General features: G+C 41.9%; 1 protein-coding gene across 2 annotated transcripts in view; it reads left to right on the top strand.

Moving 5' to 3' along the window:
* kcnq1.2 (potassium voltage-gated channel, KQT-like subfamily, member 1.2) overlaps positions 1-14603 on the top strand; it is a 184482-nt gene that overhangs the window by 161875 nt on the left and 8004 nt on the right. The window contains exon 19 of one of the 2 annotated variants that reach the window (XM_063479284.1): positions 4724-6721. The exons of the other annotated variant lie outside the window; for it this stretch is intronic. Coding sequence (XP_063335354.1) covers positions 4724-4870 — 147 coding nt within the window. The 3' untranslated portion in view covers positions 4871-6721. Of the gene's footprint in view, positions 1-4723; positions 6722-14603 lie in introns of those variants that run through there. 2 annotated transcript variants of the gene reach the window in all.

Genomic DNA, 14603 nt, shown 5'->3' with positions numbered 1-14603 from the left:
CATTTGTCAGTAATCCTGCGATGGTAGAAGTTGGCAAGACTCAAAGAATGCAGCGATAGCAAGCCTGAGCTTTTCTCCAGGCTTTATAAAGTCCCCAACAGATGGCAGTGTGAATCATCCTATCTGCAAAGACCAGCTTGTGATGAGTGAATCATGTATTACTAGGCTTCTTGCTATGAAATTGTAAAGCGGGCACAAATCTTGTGAAATTATTAATTATACCTTGTAGCATTTTTAAACAAGGTTACAAAATTCTGCTTGAGACAAGCTGCATCTCCAGAAATAAATGAAAATGTAAAAAAATAATGAACATTCAATCAGCGTTAGGCCACATACTATTTGTGGTGAGAAGGCTTTATGAAGCTGACACATGTTAAACCAACATGTGATGTTATCTGTCCTCATTTCCATCCTGGGTGGTTTTTACTGCTCTTTGTGCTGTGGCTCCACTTTACAAAGTTGATTGTCTTGTGTGTTATTTTATCTGATCATGAACTTGGTTTGGGTCCAGACTTTGAATATAGCCACGGGGAGCGAATCATCCTCTATTATGAGCGGGAGAATTTCTCTACTCCAGCTGCAGTTAAGTCCATAAGTATTTAGACAAACACACATTTTTTCTGTATTTTTGCCCTCTCTACACTTCTACAGTGGATTTAGCTCAAAGGATCAAGATGCGACCGAAGTGTCGAAATAGAAGTCGCAGGATCAATTGTTGAGTGCGCAGTGCAGTAAAGGCATGGCAGAGCATCTCAAAGGAGGAAACGCAGCATTTGGTGATGTCCATGTGTTCTAGACTTCAGGCAGTCAGTGACAGCAAAGAATTTTCATCCAATGTAAAATTATGTTTGTTCTATTACTACATACTACATACATTTTCCTGGACAGTCTGTTAGACTGGTGACATGACGACTTTGGTGACAGTGTTAGCGTCTCAACAAGGGCGTGGCTTCTTGTTGGCTCCATTTTTTTTGTTTGTTGTTTACTAGGTGACAAGAGTGGAATTTATGCACATTGTATGTGGCTGTACTTGTTATTGTGTACAAGACAACAGACAGTCCCAGGGGAGGGCAGGAAGGTGGTTCAGGAAGGGTGTTCCTGTGTGAACGGGAGCTCTATGCTCTCCTCGCCACTATGGTTCATGTCTCGACTGATTGTTCTTATGATTGGAAGTACATGAAGTACTGGTGAAAGATAGAACAAAGTGTACCTGCTTTGTTTGCTAACTTTCTATAACATCCCTTTGTGTTCCCCACAGTCATGGATTTTGACATTTTCTGTAAGTTAGATGATATTCGATATTCGATTCGATAACATTTACCAATTGCAGCCTTTACACTTTTTTACTCTCTCGCTCACTCTCTGAACTGGCTCAGTCAGTCGAAGGGACCTCAGTGGAATTCAGGGAAAGCCCTGCTGCTGTAGTGTCAGGTTTGTGACTTATCCCATGTGTTGTCTGTGGTCAGAGGGCGAGGCAGGGACAGCTGGAGCATCACCTGTCACTGGATCGCATTTGTTTTTATGACACAGCAGTGGCTCGATCATAGCCCTAGTACAAATCACTGTGGACACCTATATAAATAATGGCACATTACAAAGTGTGCCACATTTAATTGGTATTTCTTCTGTATGTGCACTGTGACATAAATGAGCAGTGAAGCAGAAGAAACTTTCTCAAACTTTATAACCACATGGATTATTGTAAAGGCTAATGTCCGTATGATAATATGTAGATTCATATGTAAAAAGGAAATTTGTGTATTGAATAACTTTGTAAAAAGGCTTGTTATCATCTCTCATGGGGTCACGTAAATTGTTTTAACTATTATGTTTTTTTATTACACCTCAGCATAGATTCCAAAAGAAAAAACACCTCTGACATACGCTAGTGATATATTCAAACACATGCGCTTTGTCCCCCTCTCACCGGCACCGGCCCCCTTTCGACCCCATAAAGCGCACACATACAGTCAGTAAAAACCATCCAGTCAGTCAGTTGCAATAAATAGGTCCGCCGTGTTTTTGAACACGCCTGTCTAATTATGTTTTTCTTGTCTCTCTGTGGGTCTCCTGGGCATTTCCTTTCAGATTCACAACAGGAGGAATTCCTGATCCATTTTAAGCTCCAACGAGAATGTTGATAAGTCTGTAGATTACCAGCAAACATGTTTATGATACCCTATTATTCTCTAAGCTTCATCCAGGCCCAGCGCGTGCTTCATCTACTTAGCACAGCTATTTAGGTCATGGGACAATCTCAGAAAAGTCCAGTGGGTGGTGAAATATAAGCAAACCTTAGCAGAAAAGGTCAAAATGAAGTTATTGTTGCACAGTCATACTGCAGAATATTGGGAACACAATTCAGAGCAATTCAAACTTTATGAGTAAGTGAAGGTAGCGCATTGAGGCACGACTGGGACGCTACTATCTGTGTAATCTTTAACTTGAAATGTGTATCATAAATTTCAGGGTAAAGCCATCCTGTCTTGATGTCTAGACTCTTCTGATTTGGCAGTGTACAGTTATCTGTGAATTATGGCCATTGCCGTGCTGTGATGTGATTTCACTCTTCCCTGTGACCTACTCTGATATCTGAGATTTACGCTTCCTATTATGGCTCATATTTCAACAACAATAATAGCCGCTAAATGTCCTACTCTACCATAAAAATGTCTCGGCCATCAGACACACACAGTAAAAGATGGGGAGGGAAAAAAAAGGCACATACCCTTTATCCTAGAAAATGCCACTGATGTTATGATGTTAACTGCACAACTGTGCCTTGCCAGTAACACAACAGCGCTGTGTAGAGACCACAGTCTGAATCTGTGTGCTCTGCCTGATGCTTGAGATGCTCTTTGATGTGAGTTGCTGTTTAGGCTTTGATTTATGAAGCACAGTCATTTTCTACAGTTTCTTGAAGACATCTGAGCCATCAGAGGTTTGGTTTGTGTGTGTATGTCTGTAAATGCTTTTGTAGGGATCGCTAGATAAGTTTAAAGGTAAAACCAAGGTTAAGGCTACGAATATGTGAAGATATAATCTATCACATTTACTTACACAGTGACCCGGGCCTTTGTATGCTTTTAGCTGCAGAAGATATCAGGCCTTTATTTGAAGCAGTATGCTTATATTTATAGGCTGGCCCTTTTTTTTCTAATTCAGGCGATTAATAATAATAGGTTATGTTAAAGCATATCATTTTAAGTCTTGATCTCCCTGTTAAAGTTACTTCTTAGTGCTGTTGATGCTGTGGAGAACGGTGAATCTTTATCAGAAAGAATCTGGATAAGGTGTTATTTTAGCAACAAGCAGATTGGGACAGAATGCTGTTACATGTGCCAACACAACTGCCATCAACACAGAAGCCCACTGCACTCATAGTGTCACAGTTGGCCTAGTCTAACACAAAGTTAAATAAAACACAATGTGAGGAACTGAAGTAGAGCATGTTAGGCTTTACACTTTATGCAACTGACTTAAATTCAAAGCTCAGGCTTTATTTCTTAACAGGGCTTTTTATAATTGCAGCATTTGCAGGCTTTGGGGGGCGGGCCTTGTTTCTTTTTCGGCCAACCACTCCAACCGTCATTATCAGACACCCAGCTTTTAATAGACTGTTAGTTTTTATTTAACTTCTGTACTTTTTTCCCCTAAGTGTGGCATGCTAATGTCATTAGCAAGCTCCATATGCTCATTAATTCAGTTTAACTTAGTGACTGAGTGTTTCTCATATTTAGTAGAGTATTTAGACACATTGGGAAGCTGACAGAGAGTCTGGAAGCAAAAATTACATTTTAATTCATGCTCTTGGTACTGCACTGCTTAGTGTTCTTTTTGACATGCAGAATGAACAGAAAAACATGATCTGTCAGAAACCAAGGTTAGTATTACTATTAGTAGTAGTAGTACTTTTAGAAGTAAGTGGTGGAAAACAGTGGTGAAACTATTTTTGAACCTCGAGCTCCTCCAAATAATTAAAAAGTATAAATAGAAGTCTTTTGTTTTTTGTACGTCCATGGATGGGTTTAAATACATATTGTTACAGAAGGAAAATTCACAGTGTTTCACATTTTGAAAAAAATGCTTATTAATTTACAACTAGATGTAAGCCAGACAAGCCTATTTTTCATTCTTAATACCCAATAATTCACAGCCTCTCAGATTCATTTATGTTCTTTTTGTGTATATGAAGGTATGTTTACGAGGTCTTGTAAGTAGGTGCTGTACATACATACGTCTGGATGTGCAGTGCTCACTGCATTTGCATGTCACCAGGCAGTCTGCGGTCTGTTTACTTGTGCAACTCAGGTGGAGACATTTATGTATTCACACCATGGCTAGACTGGCTACGCCCTGTTAGGTCTGGTAGTATCTTAGTATCTGTTGGGTGACACACCTGTGTTTACAGTTGGGAAAGCATGTAAATAACAGTGGCCTTAATGTGTGTGTGTATGTCTGCCCACTTAAGGATCATATAGCTCAACAGCTTTTGTAATGAGTGCCTTTAGCAGGTAGATGGCGACTGGCAGACTAACGTGTCATTATGCAGTCTGTCATTGGGATGACGACTATATTAAAGAGGCAGATGGATATGAAACAAAAGAGCAAACCAAAGCTGGAATTGTTACATAGTGCAGGTCTACACTATACTTATGTTGTGAGTGTTCATCTCAGAGGTATTCAGCTAACCTAACCTGTTTGGTTTTTTTGCTGCTGTCAGATCCATCAGATGGACGAGAAAATGGACTCGGTTCTACGGATCCTGTTGGAGCAGTTCCCACCCAAAGTAGAGCTGACGTCCAAGCCCTCTATCCGTAGGGTGACCATCCAGAAACGGATGGGTGGCAGCACCGACGAGGGCCCCTGATGTCGCAGAGCGGCTCGCGTTGGCTACGATGATGTCATCACCAAAGGACAATTAAAGGAGCAGGAGTTCACATAAACAGCCTAACCCCTTATGTGGGGACTTAATAAGGGGGTTCAGTCTTCCGAAATCACCCGTCCCCCCACCCTACCTCTATTCCTTTCACAGTTCCAAATTTTCAAATTAACTTTTGACCCTTGAGAAGAGAACAACTTCTAATTGTCCACTTAACTGTGATTTTGGACACAAGGGCAAAACAACCACTCGAGTGGGATTGATGTGTGGAAAGCAGACTGACTGGTTGACTTCTTCCTTAGGGTGTTTGCTGGCAGTGTATGAGTGTTTTTTTTCTCAATGTAGCTTTGTCTTCTATACTAGTCAGTCTACCCCTGCAGCACAGTCATTCAAGCAGCGACATGCTGCATGAATTTATTTCACTACATTAGCCCTCATAATCGCACTACTCTGTGATGTTAATTTATGTGTGGCCTGTCAGTGAGCTGCATTCCTCTACTGCAAATATTATTCCAAAGCTAACTAACCCCGTAATGAAGTCGTAATGCAATCAAAGCCCTGAAGTTCCCAAAGACATAGGAAAAAGAAACCCAACTCAAAGTCCAGCCATGGTAGAGGAATTCCACAAATCCTTCTGATTATCTTGGCACCACCAATGCCGAGCACACAGCGGAGTTATATCCATAGATACATATCCATCTCGCCTAGCTGTACTCAAACTGTGGCAGGTGTTTGTTGGTAGTGATCGAATAACACGAGGAGGGTAGACGGTTTATCTGTTGACTTTTTCCTACGTTGGGACCGGAGGGCTGGAGTGGAAGAAATTAAGCTAACCAAATGTGTATGGTCCAGGCTGGGTGGCTAACACGGTGCTGATTTGCAGCTGTGTTAGTGATAATAAAACAGTCAAACCTCTGAGACAAGATCGGACACTGTACAGTCAGGAGTTGAGGCATGGTCTGTGTGCTTGCTCGAGGTTTTCCTGTAGGTATCAAGCTCACGTGTTTCAACCTTACACCACTGCTAGGATTCTGCAGGACAGCTTCTGTTACCCTCGTCACGGCGTTCCCACTGCTGTATTGAATTTGAGATAAATTTGCCCCATTAAAGCTCTGATTATTTTTTCTCTCCTGAGCTAATTAAGTGTCGAATTCGCGGTAAGGAGAGATTTCTGTCAATAACCAGGTAGTAAAAAAAACACAGTGCAGAATTTAAACAGAACGCTTTGAGGAGCTGGAGTGCTAATTCTGTGTGAAAGCTTTTTGGGAAAAGTCGGCTACCACCGAGGGCGATCGTCTGAAAGATAAAGACAATGCTCTCATTTTGTTTCTACACTCACATTATCTATCTGACAGAGGCCACTGAGGCATGGAAGAAGTAGAAAATAGAAAATAACTCAACTATGGAGCTGTAGTATGAAAGGCCTCCCATAATTATAGCATGCACATTCCTAAAAAGACGAATGCACACACAAAAAGAAGGGCGAACAAGGGAAGCAGAAAGCTCTTTCTCTGCACAAATGTGTGTTTTCTTCTTCTTCTTTTTTTGCAGTGGTTAAAAATGTACTATTATTTATTATCTATTACCTAAAGTGGGTGTAATTCTTCTCCTGTACAGTTTTATAGAAGTTGTAAATAGAAACATTGCCTTATTGTTCTGTATTTATTATAATGTGTAAAAAGAAAAAAGATCAGCCTGGAATATGTCTGCTTGTCTGATTGGTTTAACACATGGTGAGGTTCCTGTTGTCCAGATGGATGGAAATGATTGTAAATGATACTCTCACACACCCTGTGCACTGTAGCTCTGCTGTAAATAATAAAACTCCATTTCATTAAAGCTCTGCCCTCCTGTCTTAGTTTGGGAGAATTTGATTATCTCATCTATGCCATAATATAGTTTATAGTTATATAAGCTTATAGCTTATAGTTTTTGTTGTTGTTGTTGTTTTAAGCTATTTCTTCAAACGTCAAGCCGAGAATGGGTCGAGGTAAGTCACGAGCTGACGTTTCCATCCAAATAAAATGTCTCCAAAGCCTCATTTCACTAAATTCCTTTTTAAGCTGCAATCACCACTAAGGAGGAAGAGAAGGGGGAGAAAAAAAACATGACACTTTCACTGTACCTACTTTGAACTTCAATATTCCATAACCCATTGAGCCAGGCATGCAGAGGAAGAGGGAATGCATCTCGTATTACCACTCAATTATATTTTCCTTCAAAGGCCAAAAAATACTGGGGATGTCCCAAGATCAGCACACTTGTGCATTTAGAGAGCGAGAGAGAGGCTAGAAGGAGGCAGGGTCATCCTGGGGGAAGGGTGGGGAATGGGCAGAGTAAAGTGGAAGAAGGAGGAGATTCAGGAGAACAGCGGGGGCATAAGTGACCTTATGTGAGGCGGAGAGCAGGGGCATTTTCAATTTACCAGAGGGACTATGGGGCGTAGTGCTCCGCTGCTTTTTGTCCTCCTTTGGTTTCTATCACTGCTAGGGGATTTTGGCAGAGAGAGAGCTGGGGGGGGGGGGTGAGGAGAAAAAAAAGGAAAGAAAGCAAGACCCCATGGCTAGCTCCGTCTGCAGAGGCTGCTCTGTGCCTCCCCGTGCTGCTCTTTCATCTCGAGACTAGACAGAGAGAAGAGAGAGAGACTCCCACTTCAAAAGGCAGTTTGATCTCAGAAGTACACAGGAACGCAACTAAAAGAGGATCTGAGGAAGCAGTTTAAAAGGAGAATATAAGGGGCACACTGTCACAGACGCTGGACAGTGAAATCTGGCAGTCCTGGAAAAAAAAACTCTGTGCAGAGGAGGAATTCAAGGAAGATCATGACCGGACTCTGAGCTGAATCGATGATCCGTGTCAACTTTGATCCCGCCTCCCGACAGAACCTCATCATGCAGCTGAATATGGCCCCGTACAACACAATATCTCAAATCATACAAAAGACTTGCAGTATTTTATGTACTTTGTGTCTCAGACATATCCAAATATCTGAGGATGAGCATGATCTTCTAGAATAGTGTTCATTTAAAGTAATACAATCTAATGGAATTAAAATAAAATTCCTGCTTACCCAAATCAGGGTCACTAGGGCAGGGGGGAGCCTATCCCAGCTGTCACCCTGGATAGGTTGCCAGTTTGTCACTGGTCTAACACACAGAGACGGACAAGCATTCCCACTCACAGGCAATTTAGAATCACCAGAATCATCCTAACCTCATACGTCTTTGGACTGTGGGAGGTGTCAGAAATTAAAAAATTTCTATCTGTTCAAGCAACTGAAAACTTTTAAGAGGGGGAAAACAAGCACACTGAAATCCGAGGTTAGATTCATTACTCCCTCATATACTTGACCATGAGGGGCACTTGTAGCGTGGTGGTGGTGGCCGGTGACTGGGTGGTGGTTTTCATGTTTGGGGCGGCTGGTGGTGCATGTAGGCCACCTGTCTGTAGAGGCCCAGCAGCGCTATATGAAAGCAGATATGTTTCAACAGGTGTGCGTGCATGTGTGTTTGTAGTGTATCTTTCAGGATTGTGACAAACAATGTCCACAGCAGCTGATGCCAGCCACTCTGTCAGGAGTTGTCGCTAAATAAATGAGGCCAACAGTTGCCTAGAGGGCAGTTGCTGTAGTTCCTTGCCCTCCCCCAACTCTCAGTCACCAGAGAATATTTTTTGACCTTTAGCATAAAATTTTCTTGGTGACTTAGTCAAGCTGTCATGAAACGCCTGATGTACGCACCCCTGTGATCCCATTAGAGTACAGCCTTTTTAGGAAATGAAAGGGGTTGCTTGGAAGAATAATTTTCATATTCACATTCATATTGTGTTGTAGAATGATTACTTGCCAAAAAAGTAAATAAAAACAATGCACATAGCATAGCACATAGCAGATAGCACCTCTCTTATTACTTAAAAATGTTATAAGTATGGTGAAGCATGCGTAAATAAATAAATAAATAAATCTATCAACAGAGGTTAAAGCACATTACTAGATAACTTGGTGCTGGGGACTTACGCAGTTTCCCAAATATCTAGCTAGCTTAGGCTAGCTTAGCTTAGCAGTTTAGCAAGAAAACAACTACCGCAAAAAATATATTAATGTCATTTGGAAGGTTTTTTTGGTATGGGTTGATGTGTCAGTTTTTACACTAAAGATCACTCTTGTATGACCCAAACAAGCTCAATGCCCGGGTTATGTGCTATAAAAGCTATGTTCCACACTGTATTCTTCAACTTTAAATGTTTTAAATGGTAAATGTTTTAAAATGTTCCTTAGGCAGATTGTGCAGTGCAAACATCTCACTTAGCAAAGATATTAAGACTGCCAGTAACACTAAATGAGATACTGCCAGTAACACTAAATGAGATACTTTCGTTGCTATATATAGCTCACTTACTGCAAATACATGCATATTATGTTAACTGGTGATTCTAAATTGGCCAAAGGTGGAAGTGCATGGCTATACCCTCAGATGCAAGATGGATAGCAAAATGGATAGCTCTTACATACTGACCCTTTAAGTACTTACTTGTTTCTATCTTTGCGTTGCAGCTGTGCGTTTACATAAGTGATCCCATAATTATTCAGTTGGTCTGTAGGCTTTTCTGCATCCTTTTATTCCTAACTGACAAAACCGTGTTGCTAAGCCGGCTTTCAGAAAAGGAACAGATACAGTATGCCCTTTGACCCCTGTTCTGTTTGGTCCAAGCAGGGCAACATTGCCCCATGGGATAATAAATCAACCAGAGGCTAAGAGGTTAGCTCGACCCACTCTGACCTTTGGTCTTATGAGATTTTCCTCAGCCATATGTCTGTGGCTCAGCAGCGGCCCGCCCCTTGCTGTGACCAGAGGAAGGCCGAGCAGCCAACAACAACAAAAGCTCGGATCAACCCTGTTCAGATCCAAAGATGTGTCTGAGCCGCTCAATTTCACGTCCTGGGTCCAGCCAGTCACAGAAACTCCGCCCAGGGCTGGCTTTGGTAATTGTGACTGGAGGTAATGCGTTGTTAACGGCTGCTGCAGATTCGAGGCGATGTCCAGGCACACTTCCAGGCCGAAGGTGGTGTGTGGGTGGGATGGAGTGGGGATGGAGTGGGGGCGGGGGGGTTACATAGGTCATATTATTGGGGACTTTTCTCCAGACAGGGAGAGAATTCCTGGCTGCAAAGCAGAAGGATTTCAGCGGTGCGATGGGGTTTGGCCAGCCAAGGCAGAATGTCCGGCATGGTGGACAGCTGCAGCACCGAGCTACTGTAACGAGAGGGGTGGGGGTGGGTAGTTGTTGGTGGTGGTGTATTACTGTAAGACAACACATATTCTAAAAGCTTTGACCGTCACTTCATTGGTATGTTTAGATGTTCTGAAGTAATTTTGATTAGCAAGAGGAAGTGAAAACACAACATGAACACCAGAATTATTAGAAAAAACTTGCCTTGCAGTTCTTTGTATCGTGGTTTCACAATTAGACACAATTTCACAGACACAAAGGAGGTGTGGTAGACACAGCTTCTGTTTAGGTATCATCAAATGTCAGTCACCCTCAATTTAGTATCATTTCTATTGTACGACTGTAGCAAGCTGCAGAAATCCCAACACTGTCATTTGCCGTGAGTTAAAATTGAAAACAGAGTGAAGAATTGAATTTTGTGAAGTCAGTGTAACACATCTACAGCTGTGGAAAAGCAAAAGGTGGGTTTTCATATGGTGAAAAATCTGCTTTTCTCATCAAGGTCCGTGTTGAGGAACATGCTCATGCATTCTTATGACAGCAATCTTTTCAACACCATAACAGAACCGTGCAGTGTGGAGGCCCCGTGAGCCTCCTGATGATGAGGGCAGCAGAGAAAGAAAAAAGAAACTCAGAAAGGAGGTTACAAAGAAGTCTGGGTATACTGTCATAAAATGTGGGACGCGTTATCGCAAGTGAAAAGTGGAAAGTCGATGGATTTCTGGTTCGGATCCAAAGCAACACTGAAGACAGTTTTCCACTTGGTGTCACACTTTAACCAACAGTGTTCCCTGTGTCAAAGGTTTAGACATGCTGGCAGACCAGCTTGGTGGATGGGATCTAATTTGATGTATACTGTGGTCCGTGCTGTAAGACATATTTTGAGTGACTGGAATTATTGCCACATACGGTTCTTCAAGAGTTACGCAATGTTGCATCATATGGAAATATTTTTGCATCATGTCAAATACAAATCGTGACCTAACACACCCATGCTGCGATCGACTGTGTTCAAAGCTCTTCTTGCTTGTTTACACACAGTTACTGTACACATGTGTAGTTTTCCGTAACAACTATACATTCTTTTGGGGAGGGGGGTGGGGCTTAAATCTCTCGTACAATCACATGCTCTTTCACCTCAGTGAACTTCCACATATCGCTGCACACACATTTATTCCTTTGGTTATTTATGGACTGACTTGCTCCTTTTACTAAAGGTTAGCAGATCAACCCAAGTGTCAGTATTATCGATACAAACGCCGATATGGGTATCAGATCAATACTAGTGCGATAGGATCGATACTTTGTTTATTAAACATTAAAAAAAAAAAAGATAGACATCATGAAAAATGTCTGAAACTTTTTGTGGGATTTATTGTCTATACCAAATTTAAGCAATAGAAGTTGACCCAAAGTGTTTTAGAGGCAGGCACATTGTACACTCCAGGTCTCCAAAGAACCCAGTTTCAAAATACGTGAAAAGTTGAATGGTGTGTTTTTTTGGGTAAACTAATTATTGTAAAAAGTAAAAATCACAGCGATTTAGTGGTCATTAAAATGTGTTATGTCATAAATCATGACACGGTGCTCTCCCCTACACAAGCTGCTTTAAAAGGTTCAAAGTATCGGTATTGGTAGTGATATTGGCAATACTGGTCCTGTATTTACTTGGCAGTTTTCTCGAGGCTCTGTTTCGACGTGCTGCAGACATGAAGTTAAATAGGTTTCTTTGCAATCAAAGGTAGTTTGGAAACTTTTGATCTTAAGAGCTTTACAGTTTGATAACACCATTGTGTGAGATTCCTTGAGGTCAATGAAAAAGGATCTGACATGAAACTGATGAGAGGAAAGACTGTGCTCTGCACAGATGTTTCAGCGGGAAGAGTCGTCTCTATTTCTCAGCCAAATGCATCCAAATACACCCCTCAGCATTCCTGACAGGATTAGTGCGCCAGGTACTATCCACTGGTCAGAAGAAACTGGGAGAGGGAAAGAGATAAAGAGACTATGAGTGAGCATGCAGCACAGTCTGCTTGTTTTGTGCGTCTAATGCTGCGTGCTTTAGCAGATTTCAATTGATAAGAGATAAAGGCTCTTTGATGGGCTGCAGGTGTGCTGCTTTAATGAGCATTACCCCCCACCCCAATCCCACCCCCCGCCCCAAACTCCCTCGCCTTTCTGTCCCCCCAAACTGCGCCGCAGATGCACATCTGCGCATCTGTCATTCAGAGCTCTGCAGTATCTCTGACCTCTTAACCTCTCCTCCCTGCCTCTCATTCACGCTAACTCTGCAGCATGCAGCCTTTGCATACGACACCAGAGTATGTGACATACTGAAGTTCTGACAGTGCATCTGCTATTCAATGAAATCGTTTCCCTGTATTGAAACAGCCCTTCCTTGCTCAATTAATCAAATTCAGCAGTCCAAAAAAACTGTTGAAATTCCATCCCGGGCTGCAGCAAACGCTCAGGAAGTAAAGCAATTTGTATGCTTGCGGACTGTTAGAAACTACACTGGAGAAACCAAGAAACAGACACAGAACGAGACAGAGAGATAAATGTAAGGTGTTTGTTTGTGGCCACTTGCTTTCTCCTTATTCACAGCCTAAGGTGCCAGGGGAACAGCTCGATGACGTACGTTGTGGCCTGGGCAGGAAACACAGGGAGGAACTTGTGGCTTTATATTAAGTGCTGGGGCGCTTAACAGGAAAAGATAACCTGTTTCTGTTGATATAGCAAGGAAGTGTGAATTCTTGGCACATGCAAGATGTTGCAGAGAGGAACAGGCCAACGATGCCTTCCACATCTTTGATTGACTGGCTTACAGGAATTTCCTCGAACTCAGTGCGGTTTTTGTTTGGGTGGCTGTGCTGGAGTGTTACAGGAATGTTTTCTGGGACATTCCCGTTGTTGCAGAATAGGTGTTTCTGACGCAGAGCTGGATGCTGCTGCGTCACAGCGGTCGAGGTGCACCCTTTTTACTGACCTTTTGAATAAGGAACCCTGTTATTCCCTGTCATTTAGAATATATATATTATTTAAGTGTTGATCCAATAGTGTAAACATTAGATTACATGAAATAGTAACAGCATAATAGAAGTATGGTACAGATAAGGATGCTCAAGCTGTTATACAATTTATAGATATCTATATGAGAGTTTTACAAACAGTGTAGCATTTGGGAAATGTGTGCAACTGTTACACCAGCATTGTACAAATATACTTGAAGAAATTTGAAAAATGCACCCATGTAATAAAAGGCTGGTGTGAATATGTGGAATGATGTCAGTCTTATGCATGCAAAAACACCTGCGACTGTTGCATTTTCCTGGAAAAAAACCCCAACAACAAAAAACTCTTTTGCCATTTTTTTATTTACATTTCAGAACATGTCCCTTGAGTGCCTCATCAGCCTGCGTCATTTCACAACTTACAGCACTTTGTTTTTAAATGATCACCCTAACTGTCAAAATCCCACTAAAGCTAATGCATTTTATACATATTATGATAATAAAAAACTTATTTGGTATTTCATTCATCATACGTTTATCAGTATCACGTATATAAGTGACACTGGTGTACACTGAGTATTACAGATTGCCTGAAACACAGTACTTCCCCTCTTCTGCTCCATCCAATCAATCACTCAACCAATCAGGCACCCAGTCAGCCATTCAGTCAGTTAGTCAGCCACCTAGTCTGTCAGTCAGACAACAAGTCAGTCAGTCAGTCTGCTGTTTGGGTAGGGTGGAGGCTCATAGACGGGGCCTTTGTTTGAGCAGAGAAGCCCCAGACACAACAGTGGCCAGCCCTGGGCCCTTACAATGGCTGTCCACACAAAAGCCCGCACACTGGGACAATGGGACAAGCTCAGAGTGGGGGTGCATGGCTGAGCTGAGGTTACCCACCTGCACACTTCAGGAGTGGACCCACCCCCCACACACTTTACCGTACCACACCACTCACACCCCCACCACCTCTTAGGCACACTCAAATGCACAGCCTCCACCCATCCAGCTTTAAAATGCTCTAAGCGCAGGTGTCTTCCTGTGCTGCTGACACAAGGAGGAAGCTGGGAAATTCTGTGCAGTGAAAACATTTAGTGAAGTTACTAGAGGTCAAAGAGCATCTCAGCACAGGTTAGGGCTCCACTTTTAGCATACATCACTCAGAGTGACAAGAAAGCTGAAAAGTACAACATTAAGACACTTCTGTTTAATAGAAAACACCAATTTATTTCGAGTAGGATCACTGAGTCAGTTTAACACTTACTCTGAGGAATTCTCTTTATATTGTTATTACTATTATTATCAAGTACTGGATGAAAGTTGGTGTACAATGACACATATGTGTTGCCTGATAGCACCTGTAAGAACACCTTTCATTTACTAATTCATCCTTTATTTTATGTTTTTCATGTTTCAAGTGGATTACTGTAGGTGGTTTAATTAAAAAAAAATGCAAATTATAATTTTGACTGATTAAAGGTCAA

The sequence above is a fragment of the Pelmatolapia mariae genome, linkage group LG7 (assembly GCF_036321145.2).
Source record: "Pelmatolapia mariae isolate MD_Pm_ZW linkage group LG7, Pm_UMD_F_2, whole genome shotgun sequence".
Lineage (NCBI taxonomy): Eukaryota > Metazoa > Chordata > Actinopteri > Cichliformes > Cichlidae > Pelmatolapia > Pelmatolapia mariae.
This window is presented reverse-complemented; position numbering and strand designations above follow the sequence as displayed.